The sequence below is a fragment of the Lagopus leucura genome, unplaced genomic scaffold, assembly GCF_019238085.1.
Source record: "Lagopus leucura isolate 7727_CA_CO unplaced genomic scaffold, USGS_WTPT01 Super-Scaffold_100016, whole genome shotgun sequence".
Taxonomy (NCBI): domain Eukaryota; kingdom Metazoa; phylum Chordata; class Aves; order Galliformes; family Phasianidae; genus Lagopus; species Lagopus leucura.
Window position 1 is genome coordinate 7,548,469 of NW_024962270.1, and position 18,466 is coordinate 7,566,934.

General features: G+C 42.2%; 1 protein-coding gene across 11 annotated transcripts in view; it reads left to right on the top strand.

Moving 5' to 3' along the window:
* Positions 1-17,299, top strand: part of LOC122182845 (H(+)/Cl(-) exchange transporter 5) — a 41,952-nt gene extending 24,653 nt beyond the window's left edge. For 10 of the 11 annotated variants that reach the window (XM_042876462.1, XM_042876460.1, XM_042876459.1 and 7 more), the window contains 11 exons: positions 3,619-3,770; positions 5,512-5,611; positions 6,924-7,108; positions 7,671-7,793; positions 8,327-8,533; positions 9,773-9,853; positions 10,731-11,273; positions 12,035-12,221; positions 12,991-13,389; positions 14,854-15,070; positions 16,040-17,299. In XM_042876462.1, the coding sequence (XP_042732396.1) occupies positions 3,619-3,770; positions 5,512-5,611; positions 6,924-7,108; positions 7,671-7,793; positions 8,327-8,533; positions 9,773-9,853; positions 10,731-11,273; positions 12,035-12,221; positions 12,991-13,389; positions 14,854-15,070; positions 16,040-16,130 (2,285 nt within the window). In that variant the 3' untranslated portion in view covers positions 16,131-17,299. Of the gene's footprint in view, positions 1-2,943; positions 3,044-3,618; positions 3,771-5,511; positions 5,612-6,923; positions 7,109-7,670; positions 7,794-8,326; positions 8,534-9,772; positions 9,854-10,730; positions 11,274-12,034; positions 12,222-12,990; positions 13,390-14,853; positions 15,071-16,039 lie in introns of those variants that run through there. The other variant, XM_042876467.1, reaches the window with a different exon arrangement.
* Positions 17,300-18,466: the final 1,167 nt, after the last annotated feature.

Genomic DNA, 18,466 nt, shown 5'->3' on the forward strand with positions numbered 1-18,466 from the left:
TGTTTTTCACCTCTCTTGCTTTTAGATGACAGGGTAGAGAGCAGTAATTTCAAGTTCTCCCCACCCAATTACATCTTCTGCATGGTGGTATCTGTAATCTAAATACAGTGAATGAAATACTAAGCATTATCCTTTTATATGGGAATTTTAACACTTATTCTCCACTGCCTTTAAATCTTGACCCAGTTTTAATTTTAGCTTTTTTAATTATTATTTTCCTCTGACCTGTAAACCTTCAGTGCCTTACAGAGCTATAGAACTTCTACTAGATTTGCTCACCTGTGCAAGTCTGAAAAACTAGCTTCTCTACGCGAGGTCTGCATGTGTATGCCCTTGAAAGCTCTTCTTGTAGCAGTGTATTGAAAGAGAAGGAACATGCATTGTGGACTAGAACATGCCTGACTGCTTTACTAGGACTGTGTGAGCCACTGCTTGCTCTGCAGAACACAGAGGGCTTAAGTGGCACTTGGTGTGCTCTGGACTGCCAAGTGAATGATTTGTTATTTAAGGCAGGGGTTTCCAGTTCAGATGAGAAGTGGGCTATTGAGGACCTCAGTATGTTTCTGCCTTCTCATAGCTTATCTGAACTGCCTTTGGTTTGCTGCTGGCTGGCAAGCACTTACTGAGGTTGCTCAATGTGCACATTATCTGGCTGGCAGCACCCTTCTCTTATTTCCTGAACAGCAGCATGTTGTACAAACCTATTTTTAAAAAGTTTTCAGAACTGAGGTTTGTGCATGGTACATTGCTCTGTGTCTCTCCAGGAGTGGAGTGCAGTGGCTGGGTGTCACTGGTGTGCTGTCTTCCTGTGCACAGAGGACAGAGGTGGGTCACAGGTGCAAAAGGAGAGGTTGTCAGATGCATTCTGCTCTAGTTCCCATTCAGCTGATGCGTCCTTTCTCTGCCATGTCTTAAACTGAATGGAAGAGGCTTTGCTTTGGGAAGGGTTGTGAATAGAAGGTAGTGGGGTGTTCCTGCTGGCTTATGATTTGTAAAGATATCAAGGGAAAGAGTGGTGACCAAGCATGCCAAAGATGCCTCTGCAACCTAGTGTGTGACAGATATTTCCTGATTGTGTGTTTGTCATCATCTGGGCTCAGTGTAAAGAATGTACTGCTCTGTCTTCAATTTTCTTATAACAAAAGGCACTCTTCACTTGAGCATGGTTTGAATCATAACTGTCAATGAGTGAAGGCTGCTGATCAGAAGAGCTGAAGTCGTGCAAAGAAGGGATTTGTCAGCTCTCAGTTCTAAGCTGCCCTTTCTGGTTTGCATACTTTTGAAATGGTGATTTTCTTTTACTGTGGTTTTAGCTTTTAAAAATGAAAAAGCAAATGGCACCGCAGCAGGCTACAGTAAAGCTTAGGAGGTCTCAGGAGGACTGTTAGAGCCATATAGAGAGGCCTTGGGAATGGAAGTAGCATGAAAGGGTTCTTAAGGGAGTGTCAAAATTAGTATTTGGTGTGTGGAGTAGCATTGTTTGTATCTTCTGTGGACAGTTTTGTACAGTGGAAAAAGTACTGCAGAGCACTTTTCATCTCCAATGTTTCTTGCCCTTTCAGTATCTGATGGCTTCAAGAAAATTATATGAAGTAAAATTACCGAAGGATTTTGTAGGTATTGACTTGGAGCAAAGGCCTCAGTACTTGCACAAGCAAAGGAATGGAGCTTGGACTGAATTGCATAAAAGGACTTGTTCCTTATTGGTTAATCTGTTGAGAAGACTCTTTGATTTCCTTAGGTAAAGCTTGAAAGGCTTTTGTTTAGTTTTCCCCACTTGCCCTATGCATTTCATCACCTTCAAACTGCTTGAATAGGGCTTTAAGAAACACAGTTTTAAAGGAACAAGCACTAAGTGTGACGTTAATAGAGTTTCTAAAGTTTCTTTAGGAGGATGTCAATATTTTGTTTTAGGAGCAAGTGAAATCAGGAATAAATGTGTGAATGTTTCCAGGTGAAAGAATTTTAACTGCATTTTCCAGGGCAGTGAAACCCACTGGGGTCTAGGGCTTCTGCTGAGAAGCTCTAAGGGCAGCTCTTGTTCTGCTGCTTTTCTGCTCAGTCGCCTTTTTCTTTGGCAGGGCAATGGGGAAGACAGGATGCTGGGCAAGATTTGTTCTCTCCTTACTGACCCCAATGCTCTTGGACAGTTCACCTCCTCCCTCTTCTGCCATCACCCTTGCCGCAGGCCTATCTTGCTGTGATCAAGTGTGCTTGTGTATCCTTGCAGCTTTTAGCATGACAGAACTCTTCTGTCATCCACAACCTTGCATGGCAGTGAAATTGGTCCTGTATCTGACTTAATAGGCATTCTTCATTACCTGTTTCAACTGAAGGTCTCTGTTCCCACTGACTGAAATGTCCTTTTGATTTGGCCAGTAGAGCCTGTGAAATGGCATTGGTTGACCACCTCTACCAAGAACATCAGGGAGTGATCTGTGATGGAGGTCATAGTGGTGGTCCAGGGGCTGCTGGTCAGCTTGCTGACACTTGCTTCTAGCTGCTGTGCATGAGAGGAAAGCTCCTAGAGGCCTGTGGTGTGGGTGGTCATTGTCCCGTGCATATGATGCCCTAGGGAGGAGGAAGCACTCAACAGAGGGATGGGCTGGAAAGGAGGCAGGGGCCTGGCTTCTGGAAACAAAGGCAACCCTAGTCCATTGGGCTGAACCTCCTTTTTTGTGATGAGGTCCAGGACTAATTTTTTTTTCCCATGGCAGAGGATGTTGGAACTAGGGGAATGACGCTTAGGAGGTTTTGCTTTGAAGCAGTGATATACTCTGCACAGTTTTTGCATGCCTTCAGAAGAACTAGGTCAACCTTTCTCACAACACAAGTGATTAGCTTTCCACATTATGCTTACATTGCCCTCCTCAATCTCTTGGTCTGCACTCCCAACTGAGCAGAGACTGTCTTGTCACCGAAAGTTTGGGAACATCCCAATTCAACATCATCTTCCATGGGCTGGAGCAGAGGAGACAGAAGGTCAAGTGATTTGTCATTGACAGGGTTCACTGGACCTGAAAAGAGACTGCAAACTCCTGAGGTAATAGAGGAAGGAAAGCATGGCTCTTCTCAAGCTTTAGTTGCTTTCTCTCTGCTTTGTGGGCACTACTCCAGTGATGTCTGGGGGGCAGATGGCCATTTGCTTCTCCCCACTCCCATTCGTAGTCCTGGTTTGATTGCTACTTTAGTCTTGCTCTGGATCATCCAGGGCTCCCTTCAGTTCTGCTGGAGGTTTTAAATACTCGGTTTCTCCTCTCACTTTCCTCAGGTGACAAAATACAGCCATGATATACCCTGGATTTACGGAAAAGTTAAATCTAGATGCTAGTTTACTTTAGTGCTTCCTCAGCAGATCTTTCCAGGAAAGAGCCCTTCTCCATGTGAAATGCTGGATCTGGGGAAGTGTGTACAAATGTTGGGTGGTTATCCCTGGAATTGTTAATTGGTAGCATTTAGCTAATGGAATAGCTGATAAACTGATTAGTTCCTCCAACTTTCTATAGTTTGACCTAGCTCAGTATTTTGATGAAGTTTTTTTTTTTTTTTTTTAAAGTTTTTCCTGAAAAGAGGGAAAACTAAAAAATGCTCAATTTTTTCCCCTTACTTTCCCACCAGGCTTTACCTCATATAATGGAGGAGGGATGAACGGTGCAAGCAAAATGATGGATTTTCTGGAGGAACCACTTCCCGGTGTGGGGACCTATGAAGATTTTAACACTATAGATTGGGTGCGAGAGAAGTCCAGGGACCGGGACAGGCACAGAGAGGTAATATTGTTTTACTCCTCCTCCTCAGCACTTGAGGCCGAAGAATTGACTTGCTTGGAACTAATCTTAGTTCTGATGATGTTACTAGGGAGCCATTTGCAAGAGAAATATCTAGGGTGGGAGTCTCCTTACACCATATCAAATTTGCTCAATTCTGAAGCATAGCAAAGCCTGTAGTTGTACTCATGGAAGGTGTATGCATTATTTGGAAGAATTATATTACTTTTACGTGGATTATATGGAAGAACATAAGCACCTATGGTCCTGCTATACACAGTGCTATTGATAAAGAAATGGGATACTCTTCTGAATGATTTTCTTACTGAAATTTGTGCTGCATGGTTGAAAAAGCTGGAACAAATTCTGCTTCTGGGACTTCAGTGCTGTCAGCAGTTAAAGGGATCTGCTTAGAAAGCAAGGGATGTTTTAAATAAAGTACCAGTGTCCCCAACATGCTCTTGGTTCATGAGAAGCTCTTGCTAGTGGAGTTCTTGGAGTGTTGACTGAACTAAAGTTGTCTATTTACTTGCCAGAATATTCTGTAACGTTTTATTTTTGAGCTTTACAAAGCAACTTGTGATTTAAGTAAGAACAGTACACAAGCTGAACTCAATCCTCGCTGCTCTGTGTGTGGGAATACAATGTAATGTCATCACTTGTGCAAGTATACGCCCAACTAAGAGGCTCCATGCCCAGTTGTTGCCACTCACCCCCCCTAAATGTTCCTTTCTATGCATTCTGAGTACAAACCCCAACATTTTTTCACACGTACGCACACGGAGACATATGCAAAAACAATGTATGTGAGTTTGTAACAGGACAATCTATTTCCTATTTACAGAAAGACATGTAGATAGGAAAATTTTAAGAAATTGAAATTGGGTAAAGCTAGAAAATACTGCTGGCCAAAGAGATGTACACTGGTCACATAAAAACCTTTATCAGGGCAGTAGTTTTGTCTACTACTTCAGTCCTCACCTTCATTCAGTAGCTGTGGTGCTGATGAACAGTGTAGCATTTGAAAGACAAAATGTAGAGGGAAAAAAAAGAAGGAAAATCATTGAGAAAGAAAGGATTCTTTCTCATTTTAGTGAGGACTTGTTGTTTTCCTCAATGTGCCTTTTCATCTGGGAATAATGATGGTGTACTGGAATGCTTGTGTTGTGAAAGGAGCTGGGGCAGCGGGCACACAGTAGCTGTTGCTTGCCTCTTTGTGCTGCTGTCAGGCACAGTCAGACTGACAGGGCTGGCAGGCTGCAGCCATCCTTGTCTGTTGCAGGCAGACCCAGCCAGAGCCTCCAAGGAACTCGCTGTACTGTGGTATCTGGGGTCTGAGGACAGCTCCAAGTCCAGCTTTCAAGTGCAATCAATGCTTCTTTCTTCTAGAGCTCATAAGTCATTTGCAAACTCTGTTGGTTTTCAGCCTGCAAATAGATAATTCTACTACTCCTTACAGATATTGAGGGAGCAGCTGGAAACCATGAAAAAGTTGGTCACAACTGCTTTCTCAGTTGGTGTGGTATCAATACCACAAGACAGCACAGAGAAGTTGCTGGGGGCAAAGTGCTCGGGGGCCCCATAAGCATTGTGATTTGCCTGTGGCATCAAGCTAGTAGCAACTTGATACTGCTACAGGGATGCTCTCACTAACAGTGTCACCATGTGCATCTCAGATAGCTTACACCAAAATAGATCAGTGTCTCAACTGATTGTTTTTTTATTTGTTAATCTTTTTTTCTAGATTACCAGCAAAAGTAAAGAGTCAACGTGGGCCCTGATACACAGTGTGAGTGATGCCTTTTCTGGCTGGTTGTTGATGCTGTTCATTGGGTTGCTGGCAGGTAAGAACAAACCTTAATTTTGAACATCAATTCCTTGCATCAACTCTGATATATTATTAGAACAGGAAAATTTGTCCCAGAAACAAGGGCTGAGGGACTGCACTGATGCTTGTCTCTCTGCTACTGCTTTGTGATTTAAGGAGAATTATTTCTAAATGCTCTGAGGTACTATTTGTGTAAACGCCAAGATAACAAAACTCAGACTGAAAGCTGTCCTGGGCACTGTTTGCTGCTGGTACATCGCTCTGAAATAGACTGGATCAGAGGGAAGTGTTAGGATGTAAATAATCTTGGAATGCTTTCTATTAACACTGGAGGGGCTGATGCCAAGGAATGCTAACAAGATTCTTTTTTGTCCTCCTCACTCTTCATGAGAATAAAGGGTGAGAGATGTTTCTTGCGAAGTCAGGTTTTTTCAGCAGTTGATTGACCGAACTCTTTAAATTAGTTCAGAAGGAAACTTTGAACCCAAGAGTAAAAGATATAGATCAGCTGGATGCAGATCTTGGTAGAAGGCAGCTAAACCTTCAACATGAGGGATGATATCAAATCTTCTGTTAATATTTACATAGAAAAGCTGCTGGCGAGTTTTTCATTAACTGGAAGATATGCCAAATGTTATCTCTGGAGCCTATACTAGGATTTACTGCTACAGATCAGAGGTCTGTATTCCTGGCCTCTGTGTTGATGTGGCATTTTACCTAAGAACTGAGATGATGACGCTTTTTTCCTTGGGGATGCTGTAAGAGTTATTCTTAATACAAAAACAGAAAATTACTTGAAGCTTCCTCTTATAAAATAAAAATTACTTTCCTTACTGACTCTGTTTTTTTGTTTTTAATTGGGATTGGAAATGTTTTCTTCAAATTCAGTTATTCCTTGTCCAGCCTTAGCACTGTTACTATAACTTGTGGATCCCAGCTCTTGTGCTGGAGACCAGTGACATGTTTTATGTTCTCCAGGAACATGATACATGATAAGACCAATTCCTCCAACTAATTTTCATGCTATATTTAATTCCATGTAATTGAGAATAATTAGTTTCTAGCGCAACTTAGAATGATTTTTACTGCAAGTATGGTTAACCTTGGAAATATTGTTAACTCTGCTTCGTTGTGTGACCTTCTTTTCAGTGTAGACTTAAGCAAATCCTTCCTTTAAATAAAAGATAATTGTAGGCAAAAATAACAGTGCTGCTCTATTTAATGGTAGGTAAGTCAAAATAGAGACAGAATAAAACAAAACAGAGACTTTCAGGTATCTGAGTCTGCATCATATGCTTACTATTAAATTTTCATTTTTTCTAAACTAGGTTCCTTAGCAGGTCTAATAGACATTTCTGCCCACTGGATGACAGACTTGAAAGAAGGAGTGTGTTTAGCAGGCTTCTGGTTTAACCACGAGCACTGCTGCTGGAAGTCCAACACAACCTTTACAGACAGAGACAAGTGCCCTGAGTGGATGAGCTGGTCGCAGCTTATTATTGGCCATGGAGAGGTAATGTGTGCCTAGAAATACTTTCAGTGCTGAATATTTCATTTCCAGCCTGCGTTGTTTTGGTATGTTCTGTATGTATGTTCTAGAAGTGCAAATTAGGTTTTTCACTGGTTTAACTTCGAATTTTGGGGTTTTTCAGTAAGCAGGTTACATGTTGTCCTCATTGGGGCATCAAAACATTGACACATTGACAAGTGCACTGCTTTAGTTGTTTGAAACTTGCTGCTTGGAGGATGTTTTTCCCATGACCATTTTAAAGGACTGCCAGACAAATTCAAATCTTGTGTTACTAGCAGCACTATCAAGTAGAACAAGCCAGCTTGACTGGGAGTGTTTGTGTACCTTGTTTGCCATTTTATATAATGGCTTTTGGAAATATGGTAGGCTCCCAGTCCTCTAATTCAGCATATGCAACTTGTCCTTGAAACTGCAGGCTTACTGCAATTCGTTTTGATCTGATGATAACTGTATTTGAGGTTACCTGCTATTTCTGTGTGCTTGCTTCAGAGCCCTGGTTTGATGAAAGCTTAATTGAATTTGGTTAACTTTCTCTGCATTTCAGGGAGCTTTTGCATATATTCTCAACTACTTCATGTATGTTATCTGGGCTCTGTTATTCTCCCTTCTTGCTGTGTTACTTGTGAAAGGCTTTGCTCCTTATGCCTGTGGCTCAGGAATCCCAGAGGTGAGTGAGAGTGAAGGTGTGGGGTTTTTTTTTTTTTTTTAGTATGTGTTTGATGTGTTGGATTTTTGTTTGTTTTTAAGGTGGGGTAATTGAAAGATTACATTTGCCTGCTATGTAACTGTACTTACATCAAGTCACCATATGTTTCTAGTATATATGTTTTTTTTCCAAACTTTGTTACTGAAACATGTCTGGTTCTAAGTCTCCATATGATCTCTGTAAAAAATGAAATCAATTTACTGAAAGTAAATGCCAAAATTTACTACAGAAGGTACAAACAAAAGTGTGCTGTTTGTGGAAGACAGAAAAGCAGCATCAAGTTATTTTTTGCTAGGAAAAGCAGCCCTGAAGGAAAGGCTGAAGGGCTATTTCTGTCGTTGCATTTTTACTATGTTACCTTTGATAGCTGGGGAGGGAGGAACTCTGATAACTATAGTGGAAAGCTAAGGCAGGACTGGCGCTGCCTATCAAACTGGGAGCTCTGACCAGGGCTTGAATGAAAGCCTGCAGAGCTCTGTGTGCTTGACTTCCAGATCAAAACTATCTTAAGTGGTTTCATCATTAGAGGCTACCTGGGCAAGTGGACGCTGATCATCAAAACCATTACCTTAGTGTTGGCGGTGTCCTCTGGCCTGAGCCTGGGAAAAGAGGGCCCCCTGGTGCACGTTGCCTGCTGCTGTGGAAACATCCTGTGCCATCTCTTCACCAAATACAGGAAGAACGAAGCGAAGCGAAGAGAGGTAAAGTGGTGCAGTGATATTTCATCAGGAAGGGTGAGACTGTAGTAGGGATGTAGACACAGCAGAAATGTTTAATGCTTTCGTTGCCTCTGTCTTCAATGCTGATGGTGGGCTTTGGGACCACTGGAGCTCTCAGTTGGATGACTGTGACTGCAGTAATGATAAATTCCAGCCAGATCTGAGCTTATGTGAGATTTGGTGTTGCAGCTGGATGCATATAAGTCTATGGGGACTGATGGGGTTTATCGGCCTGTACTCAAAATGCTGGTTGATGTTCACTGTAAGACTCTCAATTACTTTCCAGTCATCTTGGGATTGTGGAAAAGTGTCAGTTGACTGGAGGTTGCAAATGTTTTCCCAGTTTTCAAGAAGGGCAACAAAGATGATACTGCTAATTGAAGATCTGTCAGTCTCACTTTGGTGCCTGGCAAAATAATGGAGAAAATTGTTGTATGAGTTAAAGAAAAAAAAAAAAAAAAACAAACTAAAAGATAATGCAGTCACTGGTTAACAGACTTAATGTCCTTCTAGGGCAAGGTTACCCATCTAGTTGACCAAGGGAAGCCAACTGATGTCATACTTCTGGGTTTCGGCAAAACTTTTCATACTGTTTCTCACAGTGTCCTTCTGGACTAAATATACAGCATACAGCTCAACAAAAACATAATGTGATGGGTGAACAATTGACTGAGAAGACAGGATGAAAGGGTCATAGTTAATGGAATTAGAGCAGGCTGGTGGCTGTCATTAGTGGGGCTTTGCAGGCCAAGGATCTTCAATGTTTTCATCAGTGACATGGGTGCAGGATATGAGGATGCACTAAGAAAATCTGTGGACAGCACTAATTTGGGAAGAACTGTTGACTCCATCAAAGGTATAAGGAGAACATAAAAATATTAGTTTTGTTTAACTAAAGCTTTATGTGAGGTGAAATCAGTGTGAAATCAGGTGAAACAGAATATGGTAATTGCAATTGATGTTGGTTCCACTGATTTAGGAGTTGAATTGCTTAAATGCTAATTTTTTCTGGTTTTGTTTTAGCTACTTAGGAATTACAAGAGTTAGCTCACTCCATTTTTTCCGTCTTGTCTTTAAAACAGATCAGACAAACTTACTCTGTAGTGATTGCAGATTTATTTGTACCTTTTTTTTCCTTAAGTAAAGACATCTAACAGAAAAGTGGAAAGTTTTTGATGGGGAAATTGAAAACGTGTGACTGACTTGAGTTTTTCCTCACAGGTTTTATCAGCAGCTGCAGCTGCTGGCGTGTCTGTAGCTTTTGGTGCACCGATTGGAGGAGTGCTCTTTAGTCTGGAAGAGGTAACATCAGCATTTTCTATTAGCTCTTCATGAGCCGTATTATTGCAAGAATTGACCCTGCTGGTTTGAAAATACAGTCTACTCATAACTACTTGGGTGTGGAAAGGAAACCCTGTTGAATACTGACTTGTGATATATTTTAAGTCTGCCAATCAACCTAAACTTTACTGGGGATTCAGGTAATTCTTATGGGTGCTGGAGAACCTTATTTTGGATTATGTATTTCTCTAGCTTTGCAGTAAACCTGCTAGATTTCCCCAACCTGTCCATGCTCACCAACACTGCTCGCAGCTACAGCCTCTCATGTTTTCTGTATGTCCATATTCTGTTGTCAGCTCTGTCACAGACTGCCTCACAACAAACTTATCTTGCTCATCAAACTGCTTTTCTTACCAATGAAGTTTTGATTTGTATTCTTTTGATTCAGACATGAAATACATAATCACTTCTGTCTTCAGGGTTTAACTAAGAGAAAGAATGGGATGGCTTTGCTCAGCTGAGCAATAGTTGCGGTAGCTGCTATGGCAAACACAATTGCTTAGCACTTCTGGACCTTGCAAGCATGCAAGACAAATACTCCTCCAAATTCAGCTTATAGCTTATAGCTTATCTGTATAAGTTGTCTCTGCTTAAGGGATCATAGAGAGCCTTTGCTACACTGAAAATGTGTGCAAACCAAGGTACATCCTGGTTGTTGTGATCTGTGTAGAAAGGAGCTCAAAATCAAATCTGGGGTGCTCAGCCTGAAATAGAGGGTATGTATCCAGTGAACACCAGTCTCAGTCCTTGCTTTGTAATTCATGCAATAGTGGTTTTGTTACGGGGCAACAATCAGTGTCCTGTCAAGTGGCAGAATCTGCTTTGTTTTCCTTTTTAGGTCAGTTACTATTTTCCTCTCAAGACGCTGTGGCGCTCCTTCTTTGCTGCTCTGGTAGCTGCGTTTACTCTGCGCTCCATCAATCCTTTTGGGAACAGCCGCCTGGTTCTCTTCTACGTGGAGTTCCACATGCCATGGCATCTTCTGGAGCTTGTGCCATTCATCCTTTTGGGAATTTTTGGTGGGCTCTGGGGAGCTTTCTTCATTCGCAGCAACATTGCCTGGTGCAGGCGACGCAAGACAACCAAGCTTGGTAAATATCCTGTGCTCGAGGTGTTTGTAGTGACTGCCATCACAGCCATCCTGGCCTTCCCAAATGAGTACACCAGAATGAGCACCAGTGAACTGATCTCTGAACTCTTCAATGACTGTGGGATTTTGGACTCTTCCAAGCTATGCGAGTACGTGAATGATTTCAACAGCACCAAAGGGGATGACCTGCCAGACCGAGCTGCTGGCCCGGGAGTTTACACAGCCATGTGGCAGCTAGCTTTGGCCCTTATAATGAAAGTCTTCATCACAATCTTTACCTTTGGCATGAAGGTGAGAATTAGCTGTGAAAGATGTTTTTCTCATTCTGTGCAGAAACTCTGCTCCTTAGAGTTTTTTTACTTGCCCAGTAAATTGACTTTTTTTCCCCCCGAGCCCTGTTAAAAGGGGAGAAAAAAACACCTGTGCTTTTTGAGGGGTGATAGACTGCAGTTATTCTGTTGTTAGTAACTGAGGGCAATAGAAACCTGTGTGTGACCGCTAGATCAAGCTGCTGGGTCATGGGAAAATCCTGTGTTCCAAACACCATATACTTCTAACACATCTCTCCTTAAGCCTTTTTGATACTTCTTCTGTATCTCTCCTTTCCTAATTGCAAAGTGACATGAAGCCAACGGGGTGGGAAAATCCTGTGAATTACATAAATAAGTACTCAAATACTCATGTAGTTGGAAAGGCATAAGGGAGTGTTGGTGGTGTTTTAGCCCACGCTAAAATGATGTATGGCTGTTTCTCCTGCTCAGAAAGATATACATCCAAATTCTGTTACAGAGGTCTTAGAACACATGTTGTTTCAGTAAGGACAGCATTTGGCACTCTCAGTGCTGTTGCTTGTTCAGTTCAAGGACACAAGGAGGCGTTCTCTCACCATTTTTTTGGTGCTGAACAAGCAGAAGTGATGGAGCATGGCATCCATACCAGTTTTAACTTTAGTATCACCTCTAAATCGGTCTTGACTTAAACTTTTGACTGTCACTAGCCTTGAACACTTTTTCCCTGAGAAATGGCATATTTCCTGATGTGTTTTTTCATAGGTCCCTTCGGGTCTCTTCATCCCAAGCATGGCAGTTGGTGCTATAGCAGGCAGGTTGTTAGGGGTAGCAATGGAGCAGTTGGCATTTTACCATCATGATTGGATCATCTTCAGTGGCTGGTGCAGTCAAGGAGCTGACTGTATCACTCCTGGCCTGTATGCCATGGTTGGGGCTGCAGCATGTCTAGGTAAGCAAGAGATGTCTCTTGAAGTCTTAGTGCAAGTTTGAATCTTGCTTGCCTATCTGAATGTGTAGTAGTGAAATGCTGATGATGTTCTTGTAGTCTGTGTTTAAAAACAGAAAACAACAGGAAAAACAAACAAAAAAATGAGCTCAATCTCAAGAATAGGGAACGTCATAGTCTAGCATCTAATATGTTTATCATCCTGTTTACATTCTTTTACTAGCATCAATCTATCATTGGACATGATAAATTTCAGTGGGGGATCTCCTAAATATGTAGTTAGAACAAGTGAGACTGGCCAGGGGCTTGAGATTTCTATATAGGGAAACCTTGCTGTTAGGAAAATTAATGATAGCAAGCAGAGGATGTCAGGATGCTACTTGACCTTTGTGTATAGCTTGTCATAGAGATCATTTCATGAATCTCTTTATGGCTGTTATTTGTAAGGCCACTTTATGTCATGACCAGACTATTTTGCAGCTAGCTAAATTTCATGTTAAGTAACAGCAAATTGGCACTAGGAAATGTTTTGACATATTATATAGTCTTAAGAAGTAAGTTTAGAACAGATAAACCACATTGTTCACAGAGCTCTGTAATTCAGATGATGTGCAATCAGAGGACATGTGGCACTGGGGTATGTCCTGTTGCCTCAGTTGAAATTAACGTCATCTTTGGAGGATGGCTGTAGTAAATGTCAGGACAGCTTTCCTGGCTGTAAATCTCCATTAACTATGTTCACGTCTTCTGTTTTTCTGTGTTCTTTTTGTAGGTGGAGTGACCCGAATGACTGTGTCACTAGTGGTCATTATGTTTGAGCTCACTGGTGGACTGGAATACATAGTTCCTCTGATGGCAGCAGCCATGACCAGCAAGTGGGTGGCAGATGCTATTGGGCGAGAGGGCATTTACGATGCCCACATACGCCTCAATGGCTATCCTTTCCTGGAAGCCAAGGAGGAGTTCTCACACAAGACACTTGCAATGGATGTAATGAGGCCACGGAGGAATGATCCTCCTCTGACTGTCATCACTCAGGACAGCATGACAGTAGAAGACATTGAGACCATAATCAATGAAACCACATACAGTGGCTATCCAGTGGTGGTGTCACGGGAGTCCCAAAGGCTTGTTGGGTTTGTCCTCAGGAGAGACCTCATCATTTCAATTGGTATGTGCGAGGAAACAAGGTGCTCTACAGATAAATGGTGCAGAGTGCAGTTTGAGGCCTTCAAGTAGCACCAACTCTTAATTTACTTCACAGATTTGAGTCAGTAGTGATGGTGGCTGTACTTACACGAGCCTGCATCTCCATCTCCCAGCACTGTGGGGTTTGCGTGCATTGAGCGTGAAGGACAGCGTGGCTTGACCAGTGCAGTTAGTATGGCTGTGCTTAATTCATAAACTTTGTGAAGCATGAGGTGTGTTGAGCTCTGTGGTGTGTTCTCCAATGTGTGGTTTAATGCACTGTTGTAACACAAGCTTGATGTCTGTTGTATGGATGGTGAGAAGTTTTGGTTCCTGAGCTGGCTATATGCTAGGGCAGAGGTAGAATACTTCTTGTAATAAGTTGCCTACAGCTGTGACTCAACCTTGTGTGTTCTTCTAAGGTAAGTTTTCAGTCTCAGGACATACAGCACATTATTTTGGAGCACTCAAGTATTGCTTTTCTGATACATATATGGCCAAATGCTTATGATCAAGTGGAATAAAATACAGAAAAAGTGCAGTAGCATATAATTATGGACATTTCCTTTGTTTTGTCAGGCTGTTCTGTGGTGTGACCATGAATTCGTGGGTTTGTGTTATTCTGAGTCTCTTGGGAATCCTTTAAAAATAATATTTTCTGCAGGATGCATAGAAAATGGGATTTTGCTTTTGACAGCCTGCTTTGAATATCAAGTCTGGTGTTTTGGATGCCAAGTTATTCCCTGCCCAGTGAGTCTTGGAATGTAAATATCAAATTGAAACAGCAGTACAGCAGACATCCAAATTGTCCAAGTAGCAGGAGTAGGCAGTAATGCACTAGTGTGAATATCTGAGTAGCATCAGCTTCTTGACACCATGTTGATGGCTTTTTTTTTTTTCTTTTCCTATTCTTGGCTCTGGTTAGGAAGTGTGGAGTCTAAGCCATTAGGTTATACACTTAAAAATACTTCTTTAGCTACCCTGCTGGGACCCACAGCAGTGGCTGGTAAAAGGACAAATCACTTTATTTACCTGCTCTTAAACTGGTGAGTTAAAGATCTCCAGGACTTGCATTTATACGACAGTTATCACCGTGTATGTCCTCTGAATGGAAATCATATGCAGCAGTTACTATTTCTGGAGGTGAAAATATGCTGTCTCTAAAAGTTTGTGTCCTTTTGGCTGGAGCAAAATGCTGAAATACACAGGCTTGACATTAAGCAAAGCCCTGTAACGTGGTGTGCTGAGCTTACCCTTATGGTGAGGCTTTGAAGTCCTTAGAGAATAGAAAGGAAGATGGAATCATGTCACCACTTGGGTCATTAGGTATGAGTCTTGAGTAACTTAAATGGACTTCTAAGGCCATCTCAGTGTGGCAAAGAGAAAAAGGTATGCTCTTCAGTTTAGAAAAGAGGCATGATATTTAATCAAATATTTCTTCTTTCAGAAAATGCCCGGAAGAAGCAGGATGGAATTGTTAGCACTTCAATTATTTATTTCACTGACCACTCTCCTCCACTGCCTCCAAGCTCCCCCTCAATGCTGAAACTCAGGAGCATCCTGGACCTCAGTCCTTTCACAGTGACAGACCAAACACCTATGGAGATTGTTGTGGATATATTTCGCAAGCTTGGATTGCGCCAGTGCCTCGTTACTCACAATGGGTAAGAAGGTAGCCCTGGGCCTGAGGTCCCAATGGGTCGTGCTGGATTAGTTAAGGTCATTGAGGTGTTCTGCTCAACTTTGGCAGAAAAACTCCATGCAGGAGTATAAGAGTTCATTGGGTTTGGATCTAGATGATCTTTAAAGGTCCCTTCCAGCTCAAACCATTCAATGATCAGATCTGAGTCAGAACCTCTTCTTCAAGAAAACAGAAGCCTCTAGTATGCAGAGATAAGCATTCCTCTAGGCAAATAGGATCTGGAAAGAAACAGCTGTGAACCCTTGAACCTCTTTCAGTTGAAACAGTAACTGTGAGCTAGTGAAATGGTCAGACACAGCTCTGAATAGGTTTGATGTACCTAAAATTAATGAAAAGCTCTCAGCCTTTTGTTACAAATCTGGTGATGTGTATCACGTTATCTCTTGAAATCACTGTGGTATCAATTCTGAAGCAGTGTGCTTGGTGAGGTGGGAAGGAATAGGAGCCAAGAATTAAAACAAGCAATCTGCTCCTTGAAGAGCCAAACTAAAGAGGAGTTCTCTCCCTGTCCTTCGCTGTCCCTCGCTGTGGTGCAGTTGGACCAGTTGTTCTTTCCAGTTTCTGACAGAAAATAGCATTGTTAAGCAACCCTTCCCAGCAGAAGTTGTCATAGTTCCTATCGTGACTGTTCCAACCACTATGCTTTGGAAACTGAGCTGCTGAGAGAAACAACACTTAAAATGCAATCCTAGATGCTCAGGTCCATCTGTTTGGAGGAGGCAGGTAGGTGTTAATAAAAATCATTAGCATGTCTTGGTAAAGTGTCTGCTGGTGCTGACGAGTACCATATTTTGCATGAAGTTTCAGTGTTGGATCCACAGAAGTACTTCAGTTACTGCAATACATTATAGTTGCTGTAGGAGAAGTTATGCAAGAGCAAGAATACATTCCTTGGGTGCTGATGCATTAAAAATGTGTTTTCATTTTTTAGGAAACTGCTTGGGATCATTACCAAGAAGGATGTACTAAAGCACATTGCACAGCTGGCTAACCAGGACCCAGATTCTATACTTTTCAATTAAAGGCAGACTAGTAGGTATTGTGTTAAACACAAAAGATACTTTATAGAAGATTCTGGATATTCTCTCCTATTTTTATTGAGACCTTGGAACTATTTTCAGCATTTCCTTCCATGGAGCTGAAGATTTTTTTTTTCTACATGATAACCAATTGCACTACATAGTCTGTGGAAAAATAATCTTCTTTTTAGAAGAAAAAAAGACTATTTACATTGCTTTTGTGAAGTTGCATTGGAAAGATTCCATGAAGGAGTAAAAGCAAAATGCTACAGAATTATATATCTTATTATTTTATTTGAACTCTTGTTACTAATGTGGATAGGGGAAGACAAGGTTTATACCTTCTGGAACTTTGAAGGAAGATGATTTTGCACACAGTATTCAGGTGGTGGCAGAACGATACAGTTGTAACTCAGGGGCAGTGTATTCCCAATTAGTTACTTAGTGAAAATAAGAACCTGATAAAATAAAAGAAAGAGAACAAGAACACACAAGCAAACAAAAAGTGCTGAAAAACACCCTTATAAAATGATAAGTGGCTCTGTAACTAACCCCATACAAGAGCTTAACTCCTCAGTAATCTCTATTGGCTTGCTGATGATATTTCGCTGAAAGAAGGAGAAAAACCAAATCTCCAGGTGACCAATCTTCATGAAATTGGGTTTGGTTTCTGATTGGGAAGAAGTTTATTTTGATTAATCTTCTGTGAATGTATTTAATTATTCTCCAATGCTGGCTTGCTAGGAGAATCCAGAGGAGGCGGCAGGAGGAGTTAGTAGTTGTATTCTTGTCATCATCTCTATTTTGATATATGCCTAAGGATTTCTTCTTGATTTTTCTTGAGCATGTAATTAAAATTGCAAAGACTGAATCCTGAAGCCTTGGCTTTACTGCACTTCCAAGTAAACTTTGATCATATTAGATGTTGCACAATTGACCTCTTCCTTAATCAGCAGTGTCTTATGTTGCTGAGGATGTCTTAATGGAGACTCCTGAGCCTGGGATGTTTACGTGGATGCATTTTCTGTTCCCTGCTCCTCTCCTCAGCCCTGCACCAAACTCAGGCTTGGATCCTGGCTCTAGGATGGAGAACACTGCCACTTTATGTATGTTCACCGCTCGGTGTCTCATTTTACCAACAACTATGCAATAAAAACCTTTCCTGACCACTATCAGCAACGTAACTTGTTCCTGAGTTGCTCTATTCCAAGTCTGTGCTTCTCAAATCTTTGTTCAAATTCATTTTCTGTTAATAAGTTTACTGGAATTTTTAAGGTATATAAATGCCTTTGAAGGTTATTATATTCATAATGGATTCTGTCTGTAGCAGACTTCACTATCTGTGTCTGAGGCTTGTTAGTGGAAATAGAGCTCACCACTGTCAGTGCATCTGGCAGGAGCTGAGCTGTTTGGTACTGGCTAGGGGTTAAGGGCTGTGAGGAATCTGACTGTGCTTCCTGATGGACATATATAAGCAGGTGTTACATTGTGCACAGCCTCAGTCCCAGAGGCCCTGGTGCCAGCTGCTCAGCCCAGGCTGGGGCTGCAGGGTGAGACTAAGGTGTGGTGTCAGGAGGTGATGGGTTCTCATTATAAGGCCACTGATGCTGCAGGGTAATGCTGTTTGGTGGGCAGGTGGGGCTCCTGGCTACAAGTGACTGGCAACATTCTCAGCTTTAAACTCACTTAGATATAAACCAAGTCCTCACCTGTACTTGAAATAGAAGCCAGCCCATTTCTCTAACAGCATGTGATGCTGGACTTGGTCACTGTGCTGAGTCTCCTAATCAGGGAGGGGAAAGGAGGAACTACTTGTGGGAGGGTAGCAGTAGCCTTAGTCCTGTGTGCCAGGAGGGCAGAGGAGGTGCTGACAGGAAATCCCAGTTGTGGGCTGGAGTTGTCACAGCTGCCTGGTGCTTTAATCCCCAGCAGAGAAGCTGTTGTGGAAGCTGGCAGGGCAGCGAGCACAGGCAGTCCGAGCTGACCACACAGCCCAGCTGTCCTGAGAGGCTGGGAGCATTTGAAATGCAAACATCACATTGGCATCAGACCCAGTTTGTTGGGCTTGTGGTAAGGTTTTGGTAGCAGAGAGGTTGCTGTGAGCAGACCAGGAGCTGTGGCACATTAGATAAGAGCTGACTCCACAAGAGACCACTGCTGGCCAGAGCTGAGCCGTGCTTGGTTCTCCAGCTGTGCTCTCCTGTGTGCAGGTAGTTCCTCCGAGCTGTCAGCTGAGCCCAGGGAGGACAGGATTGCCTGATAAGCTGCAGATGGAATTCATTCCAGGATTTCTGAAGGTGATGATTTGGGTGGAGTGGGGACAAAGAGCCTGTCACATG